Consider the following 26754-nt stretch of genomic DNA (forward strand, 5'->3'; position numbering starts at 1 on the left):
ACCTCAGTCTTTGGTTTGAGATCCTAGTCCCCAAATACTCTTTTCCTCAGTTGGTCAAAGGCTGACCTGGCACATTGGAGGCAATAGAGGCAACAGAAGATGGAAGCTAGGTTGAGTGAGTGAGTAAAACTGTGGCAGATGGAGTTTAATGTGGGGTAAGTGTGAGATTATTCACTGTTGATCTAAGAAAGATAGATCAGAGTATCTTCAAAATTATGACACGGTAGGAAACGTGTGTGACCAGAGAGATTTAGAGGTCCAGGTACAAAAATCACTAAATGTTAGTGAACAAGTTCAAATAATAATTTAAAAAGGCTAATGGAATGATGACCTTTATCTCAAGATGGATGAAAAGCAAAGGGTGAAAGTTATGGGCAGGTTTTGGGTTTTGGGTCAGGGCCCTACTGTCAGGGTGAAATGGGGGTCACAAACCTGCACTGTGTGGGGAAATAGTCAATGGGAGTGATTTCCTATGAATTGGTTACTTACTGGCCAGATGGCAGGTTCATTGCTGGTGGTCTCGTGAAGCTGGAGGGCCAAGAAGAGGCCCCCCCCCCAGCATGGAAAGAGCCTGCAGCCTGCATTTAGATAGGACAGAGAGGGTGTCTCCATCTTGAGGCATACTCTCTGCAACATCAGAAAATTTTAAATTAAACAATGTTGTCAGCAGCCAGGGACCTGCGTCTCCACTGGATGACCTGTGGCTGCGGTAGCCAGGGAGGGTCTCAAAGACTGCCCACAGCACTGGCTGCACCTGGGGTCTGCCATTGGAGGGACACCATCATGCAGCTATCCTAGTCCCTGAAACTTTGGGAACGCATAGGCTGACATTAAGAGGCCATTAAATTAAATAATTGCCTATCTGCCATTTGTAAGTCAGTAGCCCTTCCATTGCTGATTCCATCTTTGGGAAAATGCCCAGGGTGTGGGATGGCGCCAGCAAATGGCACACCAGATGGTAGCGTGAATTTTCATGCCCCACTGCTCTTTACTCCCCAATAGCTGTACAGAGCTCTGGTTAGCCTATACCTGTCGTGCTGCATTCAGTTCTGGGCACTGTATTTCAGGAAGGATACACTGGATTTGGAGGGAGTGCAGCGCAGACAGAATGATACTGGGATGAAAGGATTAAATCGTGAGGACAGGTTACAAAGGTTAGCCTTTGAATACAGAAGATGAAGAGCTTATCTGAGTGAAGTGTTTAAGATGACTAAAGGATTTGCTAAGGCAGATAGCGTGGACCATTCAATTCCTTGAGCCAGTTCTGTCATTCAGTTAGATCATGGCTGATTTGTATCTCAACTCCATTTACCCATCTTAGTTCCATAACCCTTATTACTCACTTATTACAACAAAAATCTATCAATCTCAGTTTTGAAATTTTCAATTCCTCTGGTTGGAAAGTTCAGGACAAGGAACCATAACCACAAAATTAGAGCTAGGGTATGAAAGCAGGAAGTAATTTTTCACACAAATGGTGATGGAAATCTGGAATTTTTTCCTGCAAAATGTTGTTGAGGCTGGGAGTCAATTGAAAATTTTTAAACTGGCACTGATAGACTTTTGTTGGCCAGAATAATAAGGGTTATGAAGCAAGTCAGGTAAATGGAGTTGAGATACAGATCAGCCATGATCTAACTGAATAGCAGAACTGGCTCAAGGAACTGAATGGTCTACTCTTGTTACTAAGTTCCTTATGAAGCTGTCAAACTGACAATTCACTCTCAATTCATTTCTGAACTTAACTCAGTGCAATAGAGAGCGAAGAAAAATGTTAAATGAGACGAATGCATGTAAATATTTGCTGCTGTGGTAGGAAATGTTGTGAACCAACTAACCTTGGACAAAAATCGTCAACCAGGGCTGATTCAGCTGATTTCAGTTAAAGTACTACAATTGACCTCACACCTCGAGCCTATGAAAGGGAAAAAAATCATAGCCAGCATCCTCGCTCACCATCGTTATCAAGTGAACCCTAATAAAAAGTGGGGCATTGGGTAATATTAGGTTTGGGCTTATCTGTTATGGCCATATGATCAAACAGCTGGAAAACTCACTGCCACACAGAAAATAAAAGTTACTGGAGAGTAGCCAGCATCTGTGGAAATATAACCTCATCATGGGCTCCTACAGGAGAAAATGATGAGAATTCATTATCTTCAGGAAATTCTCAATTACAGGAAATATGTAACTTCTACACCACATTGGCCAATCTTAATATTTTGATTGTTTTTCCCTCCAACTTTTAGCCACTCTTCTGATTATGAAATATGCACTACTTTAGAGTATCAGTTGTGGCTCAATCTGAAACCCTCTCACCTCTGAGTCAGAAGCTATGAGTACAAGTCCCATTCCAGAAATTGAGCACAAAAAACAAGACTGATACCCCAGTGCAGTACTGAAGGAGTGCTGCACTGTTGGAGGTGTCATCTTTCAAATCAGACATCAATCCGAGGTCCCGTCTGCCCTTTTAGGTGGACGTAAATGATCTCATGGCATTACTTAGAAGAAAAACAGGGAAGTTATCCCTGGCATAAAAGCAAAAAACTGCGGATGCTGGAAATCCAAAACAAAAACAAAAATACCTGGAAAAACTCAGCAGGTCTGGCAGCATCAGTGGAGAGGAGCACAGTTAATGTTTCGAGTCCGAATGACCCTTCAACAGAACTGTTCTGTTGAAGGGTCATTCGGACTCGAAAAGTTAACTATGCTCCTCTCCGCAGATGCTGCCAAATCTGCTGAGTTTTCCCAGGTATTTTTGTTTTTGTTTAAGTTATCCCTGGCATCCTGGCCAATATTTATCCCTTAATTAACCTCATAAAAACAGATTATCTGGTCATTATCACACAGCTATCTGTGGGATCTTGCTGAGCACAAATTGGCTACTGCATTTCCTACATTCCATGAGTGACCATAGTTCAAAAAAGTATTTTGGGGTGTCATATGATCCTGAAGGATGCTATATAAATGCAAATCATTATTATTATAAGGCCTTGCCCCATACCCATCTGTAACAGACTCCGAGGAGTAATGTGGAAGAGTAGTTTAATCTTTCATTCTACAAGTTTCCCAACTTTTTTTTTTACTGTGACAAATTCCCCGTTGGTCTGATCATACAAAAGATTGTAGTGGTAATTACATGCTGTACCATGCAATGTTTCCATGTGTCTGTGCCAGCAGTTACGTCATCCTCATTCTCCTCACTTCCTTCATAACATGATCGTTGCATATTTTGCACTTATTTATGTAGCTCTAGCTGGCTATTTTGAAATACTTGTGTTTAATGTAGACATACCCACTGGACCTCTTCCTTGAAGGGAAACCCATTGTAATCACACAACGCAGCGTAAGTCTCTGAATAGCCACCTGCAATTTAAATAGAAACATGAGACTAGCTGGCCAGTCTGTGGTGCAGTACATCAAAACTCTGCTCTGAATGGACATAGATTCATACCCCTATTCTTCCAAATTGCTGATCTAAACTTGGTCAGTGCAGCAGACACTGGGACAAAGTTACTGAGCAGACTGGAGACAGGAATTCCACCAGATAAAAGTTGAGCAATGCAAAGAGGGCAGTTAGGGATTGAATGGAGGCAAGTAAAATAGCCATTCTCCTTCCCCCCTCTCACAACCTTGTCTTAACCACATGCTGATCTCAGCTGGGTCGGCAGGAGCAACGTCCAGCACAGGCAAGGTACTGAGCTGAATAAAGAACAGGAAAAATTTCTCTTCAACCCAGTAGTGATGGAACCCATCAGCATTTATTAGAGAAAATTAATAGGTTAAAGAAGAAAAATTGGAGGGATGTGGACTGCCCTTTATCATTACAGTGACTTCCAACATCCTCATAGTGGAGGCGGTACTGGTTGAAAAAGTGGGCTTAACTGTCCAGTGTAGCAAAGGGAAGCAAATCTAATATTATCAGATCTCTTCTCATCTGTTTAATGAACTTACTGCTTAGTTCCATTAGATTCTGAAAATGTGCATTTTTCAGATGAGATTGAGGTCATGAACACAGAGACATACTCATGTTGCTGACCTCTTTGCATCTCAGTTTCTTCCAGTTACAAAGGCACAATCAAGGTGGAACACAAATGTTGCACTTTTATCCCCACCTCTACTGTGATGATACTTTTAACAAATTGTGAGAGGAAGATTTTTTTGAATAAATATATGCTTTCAAGCCTCTATATCAGTAAAATATAATGACAGTATATTGCAGCTTTAAAACCACCACAGGTTTAGTTTCTTTTGTCCTAAGCCTCTCAAAACACAAATACAGAAGAAGTTTTGCAATTCAAAAAACAAATTTGGCTTTAATGAGATAAAAACAAAAAAACTGCGGATGCTGGAAATCCAAAACTTAAACAGAATTACCTGGAAAAACTCAGCAAGTCTGGCAGCATCGGCGGAGAAGAAAAGAGTTAACATTTCGAGTCCTCATGACCCTTCAACAGAACTGGGTGAATCCAAGGAGAGGGGTGAAATATAAACAGGTTTAAGGTGGGAGGGTTGGTGGGGGGGGGTGTGTGTGTTTGTGTATATGTGTGTGTGTGTGTGTGTGTGTGTGGGTGTGGGGGGGGTTGGGGGGGGTTGGGGGGGGTGGGGTGGGGGGAGAGAAGTGGAGGGGGTGGTGTGGTTGTAGGGACAAGCAAGCAGTGATAGGAGCAGATAATCAAAAGATGTCACAGACAAAAGAACAAAAGAACATAGAGGTGTTGAAGTTGGTGATATTATCTAAACGAATGTGCTAATTAAGAATGGATGGTACGGCACTCAAGGTACAGCTCTACTGGGGGTGGGGGGGCATAAAAGATTTAAAAATAATGGAAATAGGTGGGAAAAGAAAAATCTATATAAATTATTGGAAAAAACAAAAGGAAGGGGGAAGAAACAGAAAGGGGGTGGGGATGGAGGAGGGAGTTCAAGATCTAAAGTTGTTGAATTCAATATTCAGTCCAGAAGGCTGTAAAGTGCCTAGTTGGAAGATGAGGTGCTGTTCCTCCAGTTTGCGTTGGGCTTCACTGAAACAATGCAGCAAGCCAAGGACAGACATGTGGACAAGAGAGCAGGGTGGAGTGTTAAAATGGCAAGCGACAGGGAGGTTTGGGTCATTCTTGCGGACAGACCGCAGGTGTTCTGCAAAGCGGTCGCCCAGTTTATGTTTGGTCTCTCCAATGTAGAGGAGACCGCATTGGGAGCAACGAATGCAGTAGACTAAGTTGGAGGAAATGCAAGTGAAATGCTGCTTCACTTGAAAGGAGTGTTTGGGCCCTTGGATGGTGAGGAGAGAGGAAGTGAAGGGGCAGGTGTTGCATCTTTTGCGCAGGCATGGGGAGGTGCCATAGGTGGGGGTTGAGGAGTAGGGGTTGATGGAGGAGTGGACCAGGGTGTCCCGGAGGGAATGATCCCTACGGAATACCGCCGGGGGGGGGGTGAAGGGAAGATGTGTTTGGTGGTGGCATCATGCTGGAGTTGGCGGAAATGGCGGAGGATGATCCTTTGAATGAGGAGGCCGGTGGGGTGATAAGTGAGGACAAGGGGGACCCTATCATGTTTCTGGGACGGAGGAGAAGGCATGAGGGCGGATGCGCCTGAGATGGGCCAGACACGGTTGAGGGCCCTGTCAACGACCGTGGGTGGGAAACCTCAGTTAAGGAAGAAGGATGACATGTCAGAGGAACTGTTTTTGAAGGTAGCATCATCAGAACAGATGTGACGTAGGTGAAGGAACTGAGAGAATGGGATGGAGTCCTTACAGGAAGCGGGGTGTGAGGAGCTGCAGTCGAGGTAGCTGTGGGAGTCGGTAGGCTTGTAATGGATATTGGTCGACAGTCTATCACCAGAGATTGAGACAGAAAGGTCAAGGAAGGGAAGGGAAGTGTCAGAGATGGACCGTGTGAAAATGATGGAGGGGTGGAGATTGGAAGCAAAATTAATAAATTTTTCCAAGTCCCGATGAGAGCATGAAGCAACAACGAAGTAATCATCGATGTACCGGAAAAAGAGTTGTGGAAGGGGGCTGGAGTAGGACTGGAACAAGGAATGTTCCACATACCCCATAAAGAGACAGGCATAGCTGGGGCCCATGCGGGTACCCATAGCCACACCTTTTATTTGGAGGAAGTGAGAGGAGTTGAAGGAGAAATTGTTCAGCCAGACGGAGGAGAGTAGTGGTGGATGGGGATTGTTCAGGCCTCTGTTCGAGGAAGAAGCTAAGGGCCCTCAGACCATCCTGGTGGGGGATGGAGGTGTAGAGGGATTGGACGTCCATGGTGAAGAGGAAGCGGTTGGGGCCAGGGAACTGGAAATTGTTGATGTGACGTAAGGTGTCAGAGGAATCACGGATGTAGGTGGGAAGGGACAGGGCAAGGGGAGAGAGAATGGAGTCAAGATAACAAGAAATGAGTTCCGTGGAGCAAGCTGACACGATCGGTCTACCGTGACAGTTCTGTTTGTGGATTTTGGGTGGGAGGTAGAAGCAGCTGTCCGAGGTTGCGCGACTATCAGGTTGGAAGCTGATAGCCTCAACAAGAAACTATTTCTCTTTCTCTCAAGTGCTAAGGAACGCAAGCTCCAACAACTCATCGAAACCAATACCTATCTAGGACCCTCCACCCCTGCCTGTCCCTCTGTCCCCATGCCATCTTCCAATCCCAGCCCCAGCCGTGTATTCACTATACCCGCTGACCTTCCCCTCTCTGACGCTGAACGCTCAGTGCTCAGCAAAGGACTTAGTTTCATACCCTTACGCCCTCATCTCAATGAATTTCGGGCTCAGCACGATGCTGAACTCTTCATCCGCCGTCTTCGTCTCCGGGCTCACTTCTTTGGGCAAGAGTCCTCTCCCCGTTCAACAGATCCTTTTACCCACCTCCAATATTCTCCCTCCACCTGGACCACTCCCTCTGGATTCTTACCTTATCTTGATCTTTTCATTGAGAACTGTCGGTGCGACATTAGTCGTCTCAATTTCTCTGCTCCTCTCACCCATTCTAATCTGTCTCTCTCTGAACTTACTGCACTCCATTCTCTCAGGTCCAACCCCAACATTGTCATCAAACCCGCTGACAAGGGTAGTGCTGTTGTTGTCTGGCGTACTGACCTCTACCTCGCGGAGGCTGAGCGTCAACTCGCAGACACTTCCTCCTACCTCTCCCTGGACCATGACCCCACCACTGAACATCAAGCCATTGTTTCCAGCACTGTCACTGACCTCATCTCCTCTGGAGATCTTTGGGAGTCGCCCAACCTCGGACGGCCCGCTTCTACCTCCCACCCAAAATCCACAACCAAAACTGTCCCGGTAGACCGATCGTGTCAGCTTGCTCCTGCCCCACGGAACTCATTTCTTGCTATCTTGGCTCCCTTCTCTCTCCCCTTGTCCAGTCCCTTCCCACCTACATCCGTGATTCCTTTGACACCTTACATCACATCAACAATTTCCAGTTCCCTGGCCCCAACCGCTTCCTCTTCACCATGGACGTCCAATCCCTCTACATCTCCATCCCCCACCAGGATGGTCTGAGGGCCCTTAGCTTCTTCCTCGAACAGAGGCCCGAACAAACCCCATCCACCACTACTCTCCTCCGTCTGGCTGAACTTGTTCTCACACTGAACAATTTCTCCTTCAACTCCTCTCACTTCCTCCAAATAAAAGGTGCGGCTATGGGTACCCGCATGGGCCCCAGCTATGCCTGTCTCTTTATGGGGTATGTGGAACATTCCTTGTTCCAGTCCTACTCCAGCCCCCTTCCACAATTCTTTCTCCGGTACATCGATGATTACCTCGATGCTGCTTCATGCTCTCGTCGGGACTTGGAAAAATTTATTAATTTTGCTTCCAATCTCCACCCCTCCATCATTTTCACATGGTCCATCTCTGACACTTCCCTTCCCTTCCTTGACCTCTCTGTCTCAATTTCTGCTGATAGACTGTCCACCAATATCCATTACAAGCCTATGAACTCCCACAGCTACCTCGACTACAGCTCCTCACACCCCACTTCCTGTAAGGACTCCATTCCATTCTCTCAGTTCCTTCGCCTCCATCACATCTGTTCTGATGATGCTACCTTCAAAAACAGTTCCTCTGACATGTCCTCCTTCTTCCTTAACTGAGGTTTCCCACCTACGGTCGTGACAGGGCCCTCAACCGTGTCCAGCCCATCTCCCGCGCATCCACCCTCACGCCTTCTCCTCCCTCCCAGAATCATGATAGGGTCCCCCTTGTCCTCACTTATCACCCCACCAGCCTCCGCATTCAAAGGATCATCCTCCGCCATTTCCGCCAACTCCAGCATGATGCCACCACCAAACACATCTTCCCTTCATACCCCCCCCCACTCCCGACGGCATTCCATAGGGATCATTTCCTCCGGGTCACCCTGGTCCACTCCTCCATCACCCCCTACTCCACAACCTCCACCTATGGCACCACCCCATGCCCACACAAAAGATGCAACACCTGCCCCTTCACTTCCTCTCTCCTCACTGTCCAAGGGCCCAAACACTCCTTTCAAGTGATGCAGCATTTCACTTACATTTCCTCCAACTTAGTCTACTGCATTCGTTGTTCCCAATGTGGTCTCCTCTACATTGGAGAGACCAAATGTAAACTGGGCAACCGCTTTGCAGAACACCTGCGGTCTGTCCGCAAGAATGACCCAAACCTCCCTGTCGCTTGCCATTTTAACACTCCACCCTGCTCTCTTGCCCACATGTCTGTCCTTGGCTTGCTGCATTGTTCCAGTGAAGCCCAACGCAAACTGGAGGAACAGCACCTCATCTTCCAACTAGGCACTTTACAGCCTTCTGGACTGAATATTGAATTCAACAACTTTAGATCTTGAACTCCCTCCTCCATCCCCACCCCCTTTCTGTTTCTTCCCCCTTCCTTTTGTTTTTTCCAATAATTTATATAGATTTTTCTTTTCCCACCTATTTCCATTATTTTTAAATCTTTTATGCCCCCCCACCCCCAGTAGAGCCGTACCTTGAGTGCCGTACCATCCATTCTTAATTAGCACATTCGTTTAGATAACATCACCAACTTCAACACCTGTGTTCTTTTGTTCTTTTGTCTGTGACATCTATTGATTATCTGCTCCTATCACTGCTTGCTTGTCCCTACAACCACACCAACCCCTCCACTTCTTTCCCTCCACCCAAACCGCGCCCCCCCACCCCCCACCTTAAACCAGCTTATATTTCACCCCTCTCCTTGGATTCACCCAGTTCTGCTGAAGGGTCATGAGGACTCGAAACGTCAACTCTTTTCTTCTCCGCCGATGCTGCCAGACCTGCTGAGTTTTTCCAGGTAATTCTGTTTTTGTTTTGGCTTTAATGAGATGCCTTGCTTTCTCGGAACACTTTCAAACAATGCTCTACTGGTATGGTAAATCTACTAGATTATTTAGTTTAATTTCTTGTTATTTTATCAGACATACGCAATTTGTTGGGCCCACAATACAGATTAACTGTTGACTCCGTAGAGAATTAGCTCATTTACATACCACATGGCCCCTGATTAGTGTCAGTCTGTTCATCCAGTGCTAATGTGATTTTTTTGATTCTCTCTTGTAGCTCAGGGGAATTCTTCTTGAGTAACTTTCTAAGAAAATGGATTAAAAAAGAGAAGGGAATCATTGTCACAGTTTATATCAGCATTCAATCTTAAAGTAACTAAGTGTTCTCTGAATTTATCAGATATTTACATGAATTATTATACATAAAATAACAGATGGTTAGAATGCTATATTTTAATCAAGGGGTAAGCAGTTTGCAAAAGTCATTTGAAACTTTAGACTTCGCCCTTTTTATCAATTAGTGTTCCATTTTATTTTTGCTCCATAACGTGCTGACTTTCATGCTGGGTTATGTTTCTCTGTGTTGGAAACTTTACGATATCTTTACACACATGGCTTCAGGCTAGATTTTCACTGACATCACTGGGCATAAACAGTGCAGTAACATCCCTAACACGGTAAGGCAAGGCTTACCCCACATTTCTTCTCCCAATCCGACTGACACCTCTCCCGTGGGGCATTATCAGATTCAGGAATTTTACAAACTTTTTTGAACTGTGATAATCTGCTGTTCAACCTGTTTTCAGCTAGGAGATAGGAACAACAAACAGGACCAACAGAATTTTTCTGAGGGCCTGATGCCCGTTGCACAATTTAATTTGCACCAATTTTGCCTCATCAAGGACGTGGAGCACAAGTGTGGATTACACTACCTAAAGGACAGCCTTAGACTAAAATATTTTGAGCTGAAGTCCACGAAATACCATGAAAGTGAAGACTATCTCACACCACATGCCAGGCACTACACACAATCATCTCCCAAATATAACTATCAGTTAGAAAGTAGTCAGGCCCTGTACTCACTCATTCTTCCTCTTGAATCTATTATGGTACAACATGCAAGAAAACATTAGTTAAAGAAAGTGAAGCAGTAGGCTAATTTATACCAGTTTTGGGTAAAAGATGGCCCAGGATTTTATGGCCCCTTCCGCCTAGCAGGACATTATGGTCCCACCGAACTGAATGAAGGTTTAAATGGCTCGCCGCATTCGCCAGGGTGGGGAGACACACTGTGGCGGGGCCATAAAATCCTGGCCATAATTTCTGGCAGAATGAACAATTAAATAAAGCTATCTTCCAGCCCATGGGGGAGTGGGAAGGGGTCGCTCTGCCTGCTTCTCTTCTGCAGTATTTTCTGTGCCTGGATAGCCCTGGAGAGGGAGCATGTGGTGAGTTAGAGCTTAAGTGGGCATGGCAGGGAATAGAGTATCTAATAGACAGGCATAACAACAGTATGATTTAGTTTTATAAATTTTCTTTTAATTCTGTTGAAATTGAGCTTTATGCTTGAATTTTTTTTTTGTTAACTGTGCTTTCTTAATACAAAGAGGCATGTACAAATTTGTTTCTCTGATGACATGAGGCAAAACCCAATGTCATCTTTATGGATCAATTTAAAAGGCAACTGAAAATCAACTTACTCTTCAAAATTCTTATTTAAATAACAAAGTGAATGACATCTTGAGACCAGGTTACACGCAAATGAATAACCAACTGTCTAGCACTAAGCAACAGCCATGAGCTGCCCAAAGTAGTCAAAAGCTACTGAAGAGTTATTACTGGAGAGTAATTGTTGCTGAGATCTTTACACAGAAAAAACCTAATCAATCGCGGTACACAATGCTGATAATGCATCTGACTGGTATTAGACTGCTCTTGTATTGGTGCTTTATGGGGAATGACTGATTAATTTGAATCGGGGATGCACACGGTGGCCTGATATAGAATTGTCAAAATGCATGGGCCTTTCGAGATAGGTTGGAAATCTACAGAACCAGCGGCCTGCCAGAAAAGCATTTGACAAAAAGGAGTTCCCCTGGGCAGTACCCGAGGGAGTTCAGTATGGAATCAGTTGCAACCATCTGCAAATCCCTTACTGTTGCTTTGAGTTTTTGTAAGGATGTGGTGGCAAATGAGGCAGGAAGGAAGTGGCAGGGGGAGGTTGAAAATATCCGTGCTCTCTAGTCAAAGCAGTCTGTGGATGCTGCTGCTGCAGGGTGGGATCAACAGCACCAAGAGTTACAAAAAATCAGCTACACATGAAAAATCATATCAGTGGCCTCTTAGAAGCAGGTCAACCATCCACCTATCTCACAGCCAGAATGCCTAAGGGCTGGGGTGGCAGCTGTCTCATATGTGTGACTGCTTTGCCTACAAAGCAGCAGTTGCCTACCAGTCTCTTGATGTGGCTCTTTGCTTCTCCTGCAACAGTTGCATTGCCTTCATTTGCATTACAGCACTATTGCCAAAATCAAGGGGCTCCTTCAACACCTTCATTCTCTGTATTGTAAATAGGTTTATAAACAGCAGAGTCTGTTTAAACACAGCACTGCCGTGAAACACAAAACAGTGAAGGAAAGACACAAAAAGCATCCATGTGGGGAATGACTTACCCAGGTGATGAATCTGGAAATATTTTTTTGAGTGATGCGGTGACATGACTAACCACCTGCTCCAGGTCTTCAAGGGACATGAGTTTCAGATGGTATGAAATTTTCTCAGTTTCTATGACAACCTATGGTGAAAGGACAGTTCAATCAATTCCTGCTTAATTATTAACCCTGTTACGATCCCCAGCTGAGGTTACCACTGGACAAGCCTGATCCCACAGTGGAACCCAGCTTGATAGATCCTAACTTCTATTTGTTTGTTTAGATATGTGGAGAGTAGCTACTGAACAGAGTCAGCTAATGAACTTTTAACAAAAGCATAAAACCTTTATTAAACAAGACAAGGTGAACTATTTTACAATACTCCTTCACCCACAACTGTACCTTTACAGATATATACAGATTCATAAGTTACAAAAGCTACCTTATACTCTAATGTTCACAGTAAGTACAGTCCAGTAAGTACATTAAGTAAATCAATTAGCGACCTATGGTCAGACACACCACAGTCTGAAACCAAGGGCAGAATCTTCAGGATGGCGAGCGGGAACGGGCTGATCTCGCCGACGCGTAAAATGATGCCCGGTGATGTCGGGCGTGCGTCCTGATGTCGCTGTGCATCATTCAGATATTCAGTTTGGTGGGAGTGCACCGGAGTCAGCTGCACGCCCGCCGAACTGTCAAAGGCCTGTTAAGGCCATTTAAATATCAATTAAAATACTTAACTGAGCTGCCTGTCCAATCTTAAGGTTGGCGGGCAGGCGAAGAGCCAGACAGCCTTTGCATTTATCATGAAACCTCATCCGGGTGGGGGCGAGATGAGGTTTCATGAAGGTTTTTAAAGTTTAATAAAATTATTTAATAAAATTCATTGACATGTTCCAGCTCATGTGACACTGTCACATGAGCGGACATGTCTTAATCTTTACTAAAATGTTTAAAAATCAAACTGATTTTCCTGAGGCAGCTCCTTGCCTCTGGGAGATTTCTGAGCTCTTTCACGTACATGCGCGATAGGACACAGGCCCTGACTCAGCCTACTCCCTGCGCCCGCACAGGGAGCGCTCAGCGCTTCCGGGTGTGTGTCATGCTGGGCGGGCCTTAATTGGCCCATCCACCTAAAATGGCAACGTGCAGCCAATCACGGGCAGCGATCAGCTGCGTGCCCACCTGCGCCCACTCCTGCCCCCGCCCAACCCCTCCGACGGGGAGAAAATTCTCCCCCAAGTGACAGATGCCACCCCAAACAAATGCTAAGGATCTCTCCTCAACTTCCGCCCCCAGATGCTTGTTATATCATGAGCCAACCAGTCTCACTGAACTCCGGCTTTCACACTGAGGGTTTCCAATCTCCACTTTCCAAGAACATGCCTTGGAATCTTTTCCAAACCAACACTTTCTCGCAGATACCTTCCGCAAAGGTTCATCTCCAGGGTTTCGGACTGTCCTTCTGATGTTCCTCTCCCATGGGGCACCACCTGCATTCAAGCTGTCTTCCATGCACTCTCTCACTGACTCAGCCGTTAACAGTACACCACTGCTTCATGTGCCCATAGCAAAGAGTTACAGACCTTCAGTTGTCTCTTTGGACCTTCTGACTTCTCACAAGCCTTTATATCGCTTTGATTCTGCTTCCTGCAGCTTGGAGCTTGAAGCTTGAGCCTTTCTCTGTCCCTCACTCTTAACTTCACTTAACTTAACTTTTTCCAGGTTCCTGTCCTTCCTTTGACTAGTAGGTCTGTTTGGGACTTTCTCCTGTTCCACTCCCCTAGATTTGAGGATTTTCTGCCCCTTCTAGGCTGCTGCTGCCTGGTAGCTGTCTTCAAAACTGAACCCAAAAACTGCTGTTTTTAATTCTGTCTATCTGTGTGTGTGTCTGTGGGAGGGGCCTGCTTCTCTGAACCCCTGTTGCTAGGCAAAACCCAGTTTTTCTACTCATGTTTGCTTAACTTCTCTTACAGTCGTAAACTCTCATTAGAAATGCTGGCAGGTTTTAAAGTGAAACTAAAACTTAACTTGACCTTTTCTTAACACAGATACATTAAGATAACTCATTCCTTACACTCACAAACACCAATAAACTTACTTAATCTATTTCTATTTTCTAACAACCAATTTACCAGTTCCCTTTTTGTTTCTTATATAAAAAAAACTTCATTCTGGGATTTCAGAAAAAAACACATCATGGGCACAATTAACATAAATGGTAAATGTGTAACTGACTGAGCTGCATGGATTAGATGTATGTAGGGATTAGCTCTGTGCTATATCCTTGATTAGTAGATAATCCTTTTTCAGTTTAGATGGTAAACTCTCAATGATTAAAATCTAAAATTTCATCAATCTATATATTATTGCCTAAGTAATATACAGTCCCTAATTTCTTTCACTGATTTTTTTCCCACTTTTCTCCCCTCTTCCAAAGCCACTGACTCTTTGCTGTTGCATGGATCAACAGTTACTGGGTGCTTTGTTTAAGTAATTATTGTTCCTGGGTGATCCTTGCGAATCATTGTTGACAGTGTATTTGACTATGAAGGTCCAGTACAGATGAGCCCACCCCTTGCTGGCCCAATGCCAATGGGTCCTTCTGGATGGTATGCTGAAGAGCAATCAGGAATGGAGCATTGGTTAATTTTCCTCTCCCAACACAGGTAAATTATAATGTCCCGACTGCTGCCCTGGCTAAGATCAGTTAACTCAGCACAGACCAGGGATGACTAAGGAATCATCTGAGTGTGAATTGCTCAGTTATTAGTGAGTAAGCTCATTGGGCTATCAAGGGAGTAACACCCTCTTGATCACTGATACCTTAGTCACAGTAATACATAGATTATAAATCTGTAATTTCAGACATAGTGGAAAAGACGTCAGCCATTTTACTTGAAGAATTGAAACAATCAGGTCCTTGGAATATTTAACAGTCTGAAGCAACAGGCTAAAGATATTCTTCATCCCACTTTGAGCAGATATTGCTATTGATCAATTTATGTTCCTTGCCTGCGTTCAATCTAAAACATGTTAATTAGCTGGTGTGATATCTTACACGGCACTTATGTATCTGAACAATACAGGGCAGGAAGGTCTCGAGCTCAACTGTCAGTCTGTGCTGAGTTAGCTGATCTTGTCTGTATGGAAATAAAGGGCGATACAATGCCCTTGAGCTGAAAAAAAAAATAAAAGGTCAAGATTCCCCAAACCTGAATGATATCCTGTTATTCCTGCTGGAAAGTTTACATGTCTGGACATCAAGGAAGAATAGGATTGGATCTGTTAGTTCTGTTGAAGAGTCATACCGACAAGAAATGTTAACTGTGTTCCTCTCCGTAGATGCTACCAAACCTGCTGAGTTTTTCCAGGTATTTTTATTTTTATTTTGGATTTCCAGCATCTGCAGTTTTTTGCTTTTATATAAGAATAGGATTGAACCTGGCTGCAGTACCGCCACACATCAAATGCCATTGAACATTCGCTGTCTGAACTCAAACAAGCAGCACGGTCACTTGGACAAGCTACTGGATAGTGGCTGGGCCCAATGGGCCAAACACTAGCAAAGAATCCACGCCTTCATGGGAAGGGAGTAAACCGGCGAAAGAGGATTTTTTAAAAAAATTTCAACAGCTTAAAAGTGCCTTGTGGAACTAAGATACAAAATGCTCTCAAATAAGCAAAAATAAACAAGGAACATCGGTTGTTTAATACTGAATTATCCACGTCCAAAAGAGAACGTTAAGGGTTGGTTTTAAGAATGTTTGTGCATGTCGGAAGATAATAGGCTGCAGATCAGAATATGCACTCCAGCAAACAAAGGAAGTGCAATTTCATAAAACAGATCTATAATGTGCTACTATCCCCACATCATAGATGAATTTCCACATGTTTGTAAACTCAGAGAACTTTTTTTAAACAAGAAAACAACCTGGTTGAAAATTGTTGCAGAATAAACTGCCTAAATTATATGTTCAAGGACAGAGCTACCAAAGATCAAGAGAGGGAGAACTTTTAAGTAAAATTAGTGGTTATGCAAAGCAGTGTGACGCACGTCTGCCCAAGAGGTAATAAGTATGTTTTCCATTGTGTAAACGATAAAATCTTTTGACCCGAGCTCATTATTTCCTGCTACATTGCAGATTGAGATCAACAGACATATATGTTGCCATTTTAGTGGTTTTATTGCGACCTAAGTGTCATCCTGATCAATGAACATCATCTCGAACTTTTTGTTTCATAATTTTTTTGTCCCTTAGAATTCTAAACCACAAAATTTGAATGGTACAGTACTTTAACAGGATGGCATTTCACTTGAAAGGGTCCATTTGTTTGGTAATTTAAAAAAGAATTATCCACAAATGTTTCACCCTTCCCTAGGGGTTGCCTGGGTGTGGTTCTGTGGACCAGGCATCCGCTGATACCTCACCTGAACGGCTATTATTTATGTGATCTTTTTGAGTGCATCAGCAAAGGCTGTTCCATTGTGAAGTGGATGGGAGATCACCGCCAGGCCAAACCACAATGCATAAATCTACACTTTCCTGCAGAGGGCCGGCAGATAACAATTAGAAGCAGAACCCAGGCGTTGCTTTCATTTATTAAAACATAGGCACTGAAGCCAATTATAGCCAACTCAACAGAGACCGGGTGCAAACTTGGTATTTTCCTCACCTGTAAGGCTCAGCTGCTTCTTTGGGGCTGCTGCAGTAAACTGCAGTGTCCACAGCATCACCCCAACTAAAATCAATTAACTTTGCACATTCTGTGGACTGAAATTGTGTCTAGAATTCCATTTTGTTTTTAAATTGCAGGCAAAGAAAAGCTATGTATTATTTACCATTTTCATATCTTTGTATTAGGTAACCAAAACTTCATAACTATACAGCATTCCAAAAGAGGATGGACTATTATCTGATAGCACAACAATATAAATATTCTACAGTTCATTTTTCACTGTCATCATTTCTTTAATTTAACCATTTTCTAATCCTTTTAACCCTTTTTCTAATCAGCATTAAGCATCACCTTCATTTAACATAAATTGATTCTTTTGGTTTCATCATAATTATTTTAAGCTTACCTATATTGAACTGTATCTTGTTACCTTTAAGATCCAAATCCTTATTAATGTATGCAGATAGATGCATAGGTTAATCAAGAACAACCAGTGCAGAGGTGGTGAAGCATATTCATGTCAGAAAAATTTAAGAGTATTTTTAAGAAGTTCCAGATTTGTTAGACAAAGGAATGGCAGTAACTATAACATATGTGAATTTTCAGAAGACAGCTACAGTAAGGTGTGTTGGAGATTTTTACAAACATTTACAGCTGTGATACAAGAGGACACATAGGAATATCAATAGAAAGGTAGTTGATGGACAGGAAACACAATATTAGAGTTATATGCAGAGAGAACAGGGCAAAGGGATTATTTTTGGATTGCTCCCGTAAACTGCCACCACAGACACATTGACGGAACAGCCTCCTTTTGCACATTAAACCATCTAAGGTTCCACAGGTCCTGGTTGCATTGGTCCTCATTATTGACCTTTGTCTGCTCATTTTGTATCGGCTACAAATTGGAGATTTTGCTTACTGTGCCCTCCTCCAAGATGTCAATATATTTGGCCTGAAAGTCTGCAAGCCATTGATTTTGGCATTTAGGCTAAATCAGGGTTCTGACTCACCACTGACCTTCATTGCTGACTGCGTTGAATTATCCTGGAAGGTCCCATGATTCGGAGGCCATTAGTGGTTGCCCACACCACTAAATGTGCATTCAAGACATCTACTTGTAAAATTTGCTGCAAATTGTGGTGTAGGCCAGGACTTGGAATATCAGGGTTCCAATGTATTGTCAAGTCCTTCCAGCATACTTCTGCCAGAATTACAGGTTCTTGATCCCATTAAGAATAGTAAAAGTCACAAGACCAATCCTTGGGATACTCCAACAATATTCTCCTTCCAGCCTCAAATACTTACACTTACGTACATTCCATGGTTATTAGTTTTGGAAAAAATGATCTATCCAGTGCTCTGCTTTACCTCCTACTGTTCACTCCTTACCTCAGGCATTGACCATTGACTTCTGAAATTGCTATATCTAGATGATGCATTATAAAGTGCTGGAGTGGGGCAGAGTTTACAGTCTATGTGTGGGCTGAACTGATAGAACTGATGAGTAGTTTAGTGTGGACAACAGTTTTTACACATCCTCTGCAGAACTAATCAAAGAAAGTCTAACTCTAATAGCTAGAATGTGATGGATCACTATGAAATATGAAATCATATTGAGCAAAGACTCTTCAATCCTCGGCATAGTGTAAAGTGCACGTGCAGCTCAGTGGGCCTCTGATCAGTAAATTAGTCCATTAGCTGCTCCTCTTGTTTTGACACATTTTTGATATTTGACCATATTGAGTGCATATGAACATACGAACATGGATCAGGAGTGGACCATTCAGCCCCTTGAGCCTGCTCCACTATTTAATAAGACCGTGGCTGATCTGATAGTAACCTGAAATCTGCATCCCACCTACCCCCAATAACCTATCACCCCCTTGCTTACCAACAATCAACCCGCCTCTGCCTTAAAAATATTCAAAGACTCTGCTTCCACCACCATTACAGGTAGAGAGTTCCAAAGACTCATAACACTGAGTGAAAACATTTCGCCTTATCTCTGTTTTAAATGGGCAACCCTTTATTTTTAAACAGTGACCCCTAGTTCTAGATTCTTCCACAAGAGGAAACATCCTCTCCACATCCACCCTGTCATGGCCCCTCAGGATCTTATATATTTCAATCAAGTCACCTCTTACTCTTCTAAACTCCAGCGGATACAAGCCTAGTCTGTCCTTTCCTCATAAGACAACCCACCCATCCCAGGTATTAGTCTGAGAAACCTTCTCTGAACTGCTTCCAACGCATTTACATCCTTCCTTAAATAAGGTGACCAATACTGTACACAGTACTCCAAATGTGGTCTCACTTATGTCCTGTACAATTGAAGCATAATCTCCCTACTTTTGTATTCAATTCCCCTTGCCAGAAATTATAACATTCTATTAGCTTTCCTAATTACTTGCTGTGCTTGCATACTAGCCTTTTGTGATTCAAACACTAGGACACTCAGATTCCTCAGCATCTTAGAGCTCTGCAATCTCTCATCATTTAGATAACCAGCTTCTCTTTTACTCTTCTTGCCAAAATGCACAATTTCACATTTTCCCACATTATACTCTATCTGCCAGATCTTTGCCCACTCACTTAACTCATCTATATCTGGTTGTAGCCTCCTTATGTCCTCTTCCCAACTTATTTTCCTATCTATCTTTGTGTCATAACAACGTCATTCGTTAATCAGGCTTTTAACTGGCTACAAAAAATGGATGTTAGAAACTGTTTAAGACTTAGCATTTTAAAATAAAAACAAAAGTAGAAATAAGTAAATTTTACAAAATGTAAAAATGTAATTAAAATAAAAATAGAAGCAAGATTGTAGGACCGAGGGAAAACAAGTCATGAGCGTTATGAAATATCTGCTTAAATGTCTCCCACTGCTCATCCACTGACTTTCCCCTTAGACTATTTTCCCAGCCTGCTTTGGACTTCTCCTTCTTTCTACCTCTGTAATTGCCCTTATTTAAGTTGAAGACACTGGTTTGAAACGTGAGTTGCTCGCCCTGAAACTGAATTTGAAATCCTACATGCTGTGATCGCTATCCCGTAGGGGATCCTTAACTACGATATCTCTTATTAATCCCACCTCATTGCATACTACCAGATCTAAAATAACCAGTTCCCGGGTAGGTTATGCCTATATTGCTCTAAGAAACAATCTCTGATGCACTCTACAAATTCATCTTCCATATTATCCCTGCCAATCTGATTTGTCCAGTCAATATGTAGATTAAAATCACCCATGACAATTGTAGCGCCCTTCTTACATGCCTCCATTATCTCCCGATTTATACTTTGCAGTGAGGCAACTCTTCGGGGTCCTATAGGCGACTCCCACCTGTGACTTCTTCCCCTTGCTATGCTTTATTTCCACCCAAACTGATTCAACATCATGATCTATTGCACCGATATCTCTACTTACTACCACACTGATATCTTCCTTTATTAACAAAACTACCCCACCTCCTTTTCCGTTTTGGCTATTTTTCCACAATGTCGAATACCCTTGAATATTGAGTTCACCCTGCAACCACATCTCTGTAATAGCTATCAAGTTATGTTCATTTATTTCTATTTGTGCCGTCAACTCATCTATCTGCTGCGTGCATTCAGATAAAGAGCCTTAAGCTTTGACTTGTTACCATTATTACTCATTCTGGTTCTAATTTCTGCTGCATTCTTCTGCTTATATTTTCTGCCCCTTTCTTTGGTTTGATTATCGTTCGCCTCTTCGCTACCCTGCACCTCTTGTTTCTTTTTGATTTTTTAAACTTCCCGTCAATTGAACCCTCACCCCAACTAATTAGTTTAAAGTCCTATCTATACCCTAGTTATGTGATTCGGCAGGACACTGGTCCCAGTATGGTTCAGATGAAGCCTGTCCCAATGGAACAGCTCTCTCCTTCCCCAGAACTGGTGCCAGTGCCCCATGAATCAGAACACGTTTCTCCCACATCAATCTTTGAGCCACACATTTACCTCTCTACTCTTATTTATCCTACACCAATTTGCATTTGGCTCAGGTAGTGGTCCAGAGATTATTACCTTTGTGGTTCTGCTTTTTAATTTAGCCCCGAGGTGCTCGCAGTCCCTCAGCAGAACCTCTTTCCTAGTCCTACCTATGTCATTGGTACCTACACAAGTGTGAAAAGCCTCCAGCCTCTGTGCATCAAGCTGCTGTCTACAGGAACTGAAGCTGAGAAAACTCACTTTGAATTTGACCATTCAGGGTAATGTGTGGCTTTGCCTGGATCTGTTTAAATCTATTTGTTTTTACTGTTGTCTTAAAGAGGGTGTAACTGGAAACCAGAGTAATTAGGGGTTTTAGGAGGTATTATAGTACTAATTTGTAGAAATCATTTCTTTTGTCAATAAACGTTTAATTTAGTTTTCTAAAAACCTCTGTAGTCATGGTAGTTTTATTACTTCTGAATTCAGGGCATGCATCTCAAAATAAATTAGAAATTGCAAAACAGTTGTGACCGTGTGATCAAGTTTCCTTCATGGATTTGATCCAGCTAGTGCACATCATCCGCCATGTCATAACACCCTATATCTTTGGGGTGAGGAGAAACTATCCAGGGCTATTGTTGCAGATTGCTATCCAAAAGTCCCTCACAGAGCCCCATGGGTGTGGATGCCAAGTGAGAACAGGGTCAGGCTCAGCTGTGATGGTCCTTGCAGTTGGATAGCTGGCTGACACTGCTAAGAATCCCACATAAACAATGGCCAGGTAAACAATTTCATTTGAATTCCTGAAACAAGTATTAGTCTTCATCATCAGTATTTCAAATATAGGATGGTGGTCTTGCCTCCGACGATGGGTAGATGTGCTGCAGGAAGGGGATACACTTCACCAGAGGGAGAAAGGGCAAGTCAACAGCATTGCCTGCTTGATAGTAGACACATGGAGCTGAATTTTATGCTGATCGGGCGGGCGTGCACCTGACCCGATTACACGTGAAATTGTGTGAGATGATGTCAGGTGAGTGTCCTGACGTCATTCCGCACTTGCACGATATTTCGGTCGGCAGGAAAGCACAAAAGTCAGAAGCATGCCCACCGACAATTAAGAGGGCAATTAAGCCCAGTAATGGAGCAATTGTCTGTCATTTTACCTAGCCCGTCCAACCTTACAGTAAGCGGACGGGTGAATTGGCCAGGCAGCCTTTGCATTTTTCATCAAACCTCATCCACAGGCAGAATGAGATGTCTATGATAAAATGAAATATAAATAAATTTCTGTGGACGGCATTTTCATTAGCTAAATTTTCAGAGGCAGTATTTTGCCCTTGGTGAGGGGAGCTGGGTGGGGGCGGGCAGGGGCAGTCAGGAAGCCAGCTGTCACCTGCAATCAACACTGGACCGCGATTTTGTGCTGGCAGGCCAATTAATGCCCGCCCAGCGTGAAACGTGAGCAGCAGCGCTGAGCACTGCCTGTGCAAGGGGGGGGGGGGGTCGGTGAGGAGGACAAGCAGGCTGAGTGCGAACTTCATGCATGCATACAAGTAAGTGCTTCATAATCTCCGAGGCATGGAGCTGCCTCAGGGAGATGAAGAGATATGAAAAAAAAATTATAAATAAAAATGTAATGAAACATGTCCCTCTGTCACATGAGCAGGGACATGTTACTAATGAAAAATTAAAGTTTTTATTTTATTTTTATTTGCTTTTGGAAACCTCAGCCCACCCGTGGATGAGGTTTCCTTAACCGCCAACCGTTAGGTTGGACCAGCAGCGAAATTGATTACTTAATGGCCTTAACAGATCTTTTAATTGTCAGTGGGCTCCAGCGCACACCCACCGACGGAACTGTTGCGTGACTGTGCACTGACTTTGGGATGCTCAGCTGAGGTCAACATACGTCATTTCACACTCAAGCAGGTCAGGTGCATGCCCACCCACCAAGCTGAATATTTCTCCCCCAGGTGATGGATTATGATGACACTTTTTTTCAGGTTTTGAAACCTTTATTTTTGTTGTTTCAGGCCCTCAGCTCTCTGCCTACAGGGAGCTTTCTATCAGGCTGGCCCAGGCCTGCGCTGACATCACAGCCTGCCCTCTTCCCACCCCCACCCCAGCAGCGCTGAGCTTTTCAGCGCATTTCACAGTGGTTGGCTGTTAATTGGCCAGCTAGCACGAAATCGCAGTCAGGGGCCAATCACGGTCGGAGGTCCATTTCCTGGCTGATCCCGGGCCCGTCGATCATGACCGCCCACTGAGCTGAAAACTCGGGCCATAGGAACACCACCACCTGGAAGTTCCCCTCCAAGCCACTCACCATCCTGACTAGGAAATATATCGTTGTTCCTTCACTGTCGCTGGGTCAAAATCTTGGCACACCCTCCCTAACAGCACTGTCAGTCTACCAACACCACATGGGCTGCAGCAGTTCAAGAAGGCAGCTCACCGCCACCTTTTCAAGGGTAATTAGGGGTGGGCAATAAATGCTGGCCCAGCCAGCAATGCCCACATCCCATGAATGAATTAAACAAAAGACAGTTGACAGTCGTCAATTAGACTATAGTACCCCATTGGGTTTGTTAATTCAGATTCAGTTTTACCAACTGAACTAGCAATGTTGTTACTTTTCCCAAACCCTAAATTGGCTCATTAGGTTTAGCAAGATATTGCTCATCTCAATTGTACCCAGCTTTAATGAGTCATGATTACACACCACTATGCACCGTAGGGTTTACACAGGAGACACAATCTCAGGTTTTGTCTGTAAGTTGTACCATTGCTTTCACAAATTTCAGAAATGTGAAAATAACTACAACAGCTGAAGTGCCTTTTGGATGGCTTCTCATTTGTTGTAAAACAAAATTACCTGGAAAAACTCAGCAGGTCTGGCAGCATCGGCGGAGAAGAACAAAGTTGACGTTTCGAGTCCTCCTGACGCCGATGCTGCCAGACCTGCTGAGTTTTTCCAGGCAATTGTTTTTGTTTTGGATTTCCAGCATCCGCAGTTTTTTGTTTTTATCTTCTCATTTGTTGTGTTCCATAATAAAAGCGATTGCAGCTTCCTCCTGGCTTGGGGCTCTTGTTATCTTTTGCTTCTCATTCAGTTTATCCCATTACAGTAGCATTAAACATGCAAAATAATTATGAATTAGGGGAGTAAAAAAGGCAGTAGACAATTTAGAAGGCTACCTGTAAATTGCACCAGTGACTATCACTGTTCTGTAGTCCAGATACAGATCTTTCTAATTGACCTGTCCGTGTAACATTTAACATTAGCATTTAAAGATAAATGCGAACTCCCTTACCTTGTCACAGTGTCTAGACAATTGCAACCCTGCTCTTGTATTCTGGAAGGGCTTTGCACATTATACAAATGAAGTCAATCTACATTTTACTGTTAAATTTATTTAGACGAATCAGAGAATGCAATATTTCTAACAGTAACATGCAAATTCTCTTCCTTTATTAACTACGCTCTAACCAACCCAAACCCAGACTGCGCGAAAATGGCCAGTGTTGCAAAAAGCACGTGAGGTAGTTGCATTGGTTGATTGGGGAAATGCAGCAGGTAGGAAGAGCAGCAATTTCTTGCAGCGCAGAGCATCATTTTATGGTAAAACATTCTAAATGCTAGCCAATCCCAGCAGGTTGTTGTATCCATCCTACATCATATACCATATCATAATTAATTTTAACAAGGAGTTACCCTTGACAGGTTTAAATATAAGCAACGAAAATATATTTTCTCCTCAATAATGTGTAGGAAAAAAGTGCAAGCAATGTTAGCCGAAACGTTCAGCAAACACCTTCTTAGAAATGTTCACAACTCTCATGAAAGTTAAGATTAAAAACGCGATAGTAGGTGGATTACGCAGGAGTCTTTTGCAAATTTACATAAAATGCATTGCACATTTTAAGGGCTGACAAAAAATCTGACATCTTATCTTAGCACCTTTTTGTCACGTTCTTCACGGGGTTTGATTATTGAATACAAACATGTAGCTGCGCTTCAGAACCCCTTCAGTGTTAATAGTGGGGGTTACTTAACAACATTCTACGTAAGGATTAATGTGTTTACCTGAGTGTGGTCGATAGCATTGATCGCGTTGATCTCCAAGTAATTGAAAGAACTTTCTACCTGGAAGCAAAGGCGAATGCATGGATTGTTAGAACTGTAGGCAGGGTACATCAGAGAGGACGGAATGTCGATCAATTCCACGAAAACCACAAACAACAGTTCATCATGAGGGAGCACAGGCTCTTAACGGATCATTCTCGCACTGGTGAAACTAGGGTTTCCATCAGATCAGCTACCTACCTAGCCAAGCAACGCAACCAACTCATACCAAAAATTGATGGAGGTTGGTAGTTACTTTGTGTTTAGATAGCTAAACAAATTAAGTGTAAGGTCATTTGTTTACAAAAATAGCATTGCCCTATGGCAACCTGTTTATGTTTGACACGTAGAGAAAGCACCGTAGGAAGAGGAGTGTGGGAAGCGAAAGCCTGATTTCCTTGAAATAGAAATTACAGGGTTACTACTTCATTTTGGATGCACAGCGAAGGAAATACAGGGTCAGTTTCTTTTTTTTAACCATGGGATGTTTTTGGGTGGAAAGTGGGCAGGGCAAAGGGCGGATGGGCTGTACCGTTTTAATGTTGAAGTTTAATGGTCGAATTTCCCAGCAAATCGCAACCGCAAAGATGCATCTGAATAAACAAGAAAACAAATACTTGCCAAGTATGTAGCCTGGAGTACAATCAATTGAGAATCCCCAAAAGATTCCAGCTTCGGGCTTCTAGCAGTTGGTAAGTGGGATACCCACTAAGCCCAGTGCCCATTTAAAGAATAAGGGTACGGCTTGAAACGAGGTGTCATTCAATCCTGTGGAAATTTGTGCTGCAACGGACAGGCTTCTGGGAAGCAACGTGTATGCAAAACTGAAACAAAAATACCTGGAAAAACTCAGCAGGTCAGGCAGCATCTGCGGAGAGGTGAGTTCAGAACTGTTGAAGGGTCATTCGGACTCGAAACGTTAACTGTGTTCCTCTCTGCAGATGCTGCCAGACTTGCTGAGTTTTTCCAGGTATTTTTGTTTTTGTTTTGGATTTCCAGCATCTGCAATTATTTTGCTTTTATCTTAGTGTATGCAAAACTGACTGACTTGAAGTCCACTCATGTTAAAGAGCGATTGATTTTTCTTTATATTGCCGTAAATGTTAGCTTTTAGCCTTTATTAGCAGGAAGAATTATTAAATTTTAACCTAGTGAACGTTGAACTTTTGAACGAAGGCTGACCCTACTTTACTGGTAAATTTGAATGTAAAGTAATCACCTATTTAATAAGGGAACTTAATGAAGAGATACTGTTGAACACAGGTTCCTAACTTGTACGAGTTTGTAACAGTTAGTCCTGCAAAAGAAAAGGTATTGGTAAAACAAAAAACATTTGGAGTTTCTGTAGAAGAAAGGAGTGAGTTGGTGCCGAATTGTACAGGATTAAAGCCAAAATTATAATTGAAGGCTTCATTTGGTTGAATCGCAATTAAGAGCAAAATTGTTGGTAACAAAGTAAGGGAATTACACAGAGCTGAACTGCAAGAAGAACTTGCTAGTAAAGAAACCAGGTTACCAGCTGAATTTACTAAAAAATTCAATTAAACTCTCCTTAAATTGAAATGTATTTTAGCTTTTGGTATAATCATGTAATTAAGAAACATATTAATAGTCACACAGCCAGAGTGAAATAAATGTATACAAAGTGGCAGTTAGCAATGAGCATTCATTCTTAGGAGTTTGATCAGTCTAAAATACTGTATCACTGTAATACTGAATTGCCAACTATTATCTTTTAAGTGTATGTTTAAGTACCATTCTATATAGTTTATGCTTAATAAATCTATGAACCTTTGACTTCAACATTTTAAAAGTCTTATTGAATCTGATGAATAGATAGTACATCTAAAATCATAAAGATAAACCATCCTTTTATGCAAGCAAGGTCGTCTTGATTCTGAGACAAAGGAGGAGGTACTAATGGAGCTCATAGAGACACACAAGCAGGTCCTGTTCACCTCAGGTGTCAATAAGGTGCCCAAGCAGGCGCTGAGGCAATCCTAAAGAAGGTGACAACAATGTC

At 43.0% G+C, this 26754-nt stretch overlaps 1 protein-coding gene across 1 annotated transcript in view; it reads right to left on the reverse strand.

The window, feature by feature from the left end:
* The window catches only part of carmil2 (capping protein regulator and myosin 1 linker 2), a 180505-nt gene that overhangs the window by 132845 nt on the left and 20906 nt on the right, over nucleotides 1–26754 (reverse strand). Inside the window, exons 2-5 of the mRNA XM_041191410.1 lie at nucleotides 24693–24752; nucleotides 11981–12102; nucleotides 9516–9613; nucleotides 3296–3366 (exon numbers count right to left, since the gene is read on the reverse strand). Of these exons, the coding sequence (XP_041047344.1) occupies nucleotides 3296–3366; nucleotides 9516–9613; nucleotides 11981–12060 (249 nt within the window). The 5' untranslated portion in view covers nucleotides 12061–12102; nucleotides 24693–24752. The remainder of the gene's footprint in view (nucleotides 1–3295; nucleotides 3367–9515; nucleotides 9614–11980; nucleotides 12103–24692; nucleotides 24753–26754) is intronic.

The sequence above is a fragment of the Carcharodon carcharias genome, chromosome 7 (assembly GCF_017639515.1).
Source record: "Carcharodon carcharias isolate sCarCar2 chromosome 7, sCarCar2.pri, whole genome shotgun sequence".
NCBI lineage: Eukaryota > Metazoa > Chordata > Chondrichthyes > Lamniformes > Lamnidae > Carcharodon > Carcharodon carcharias.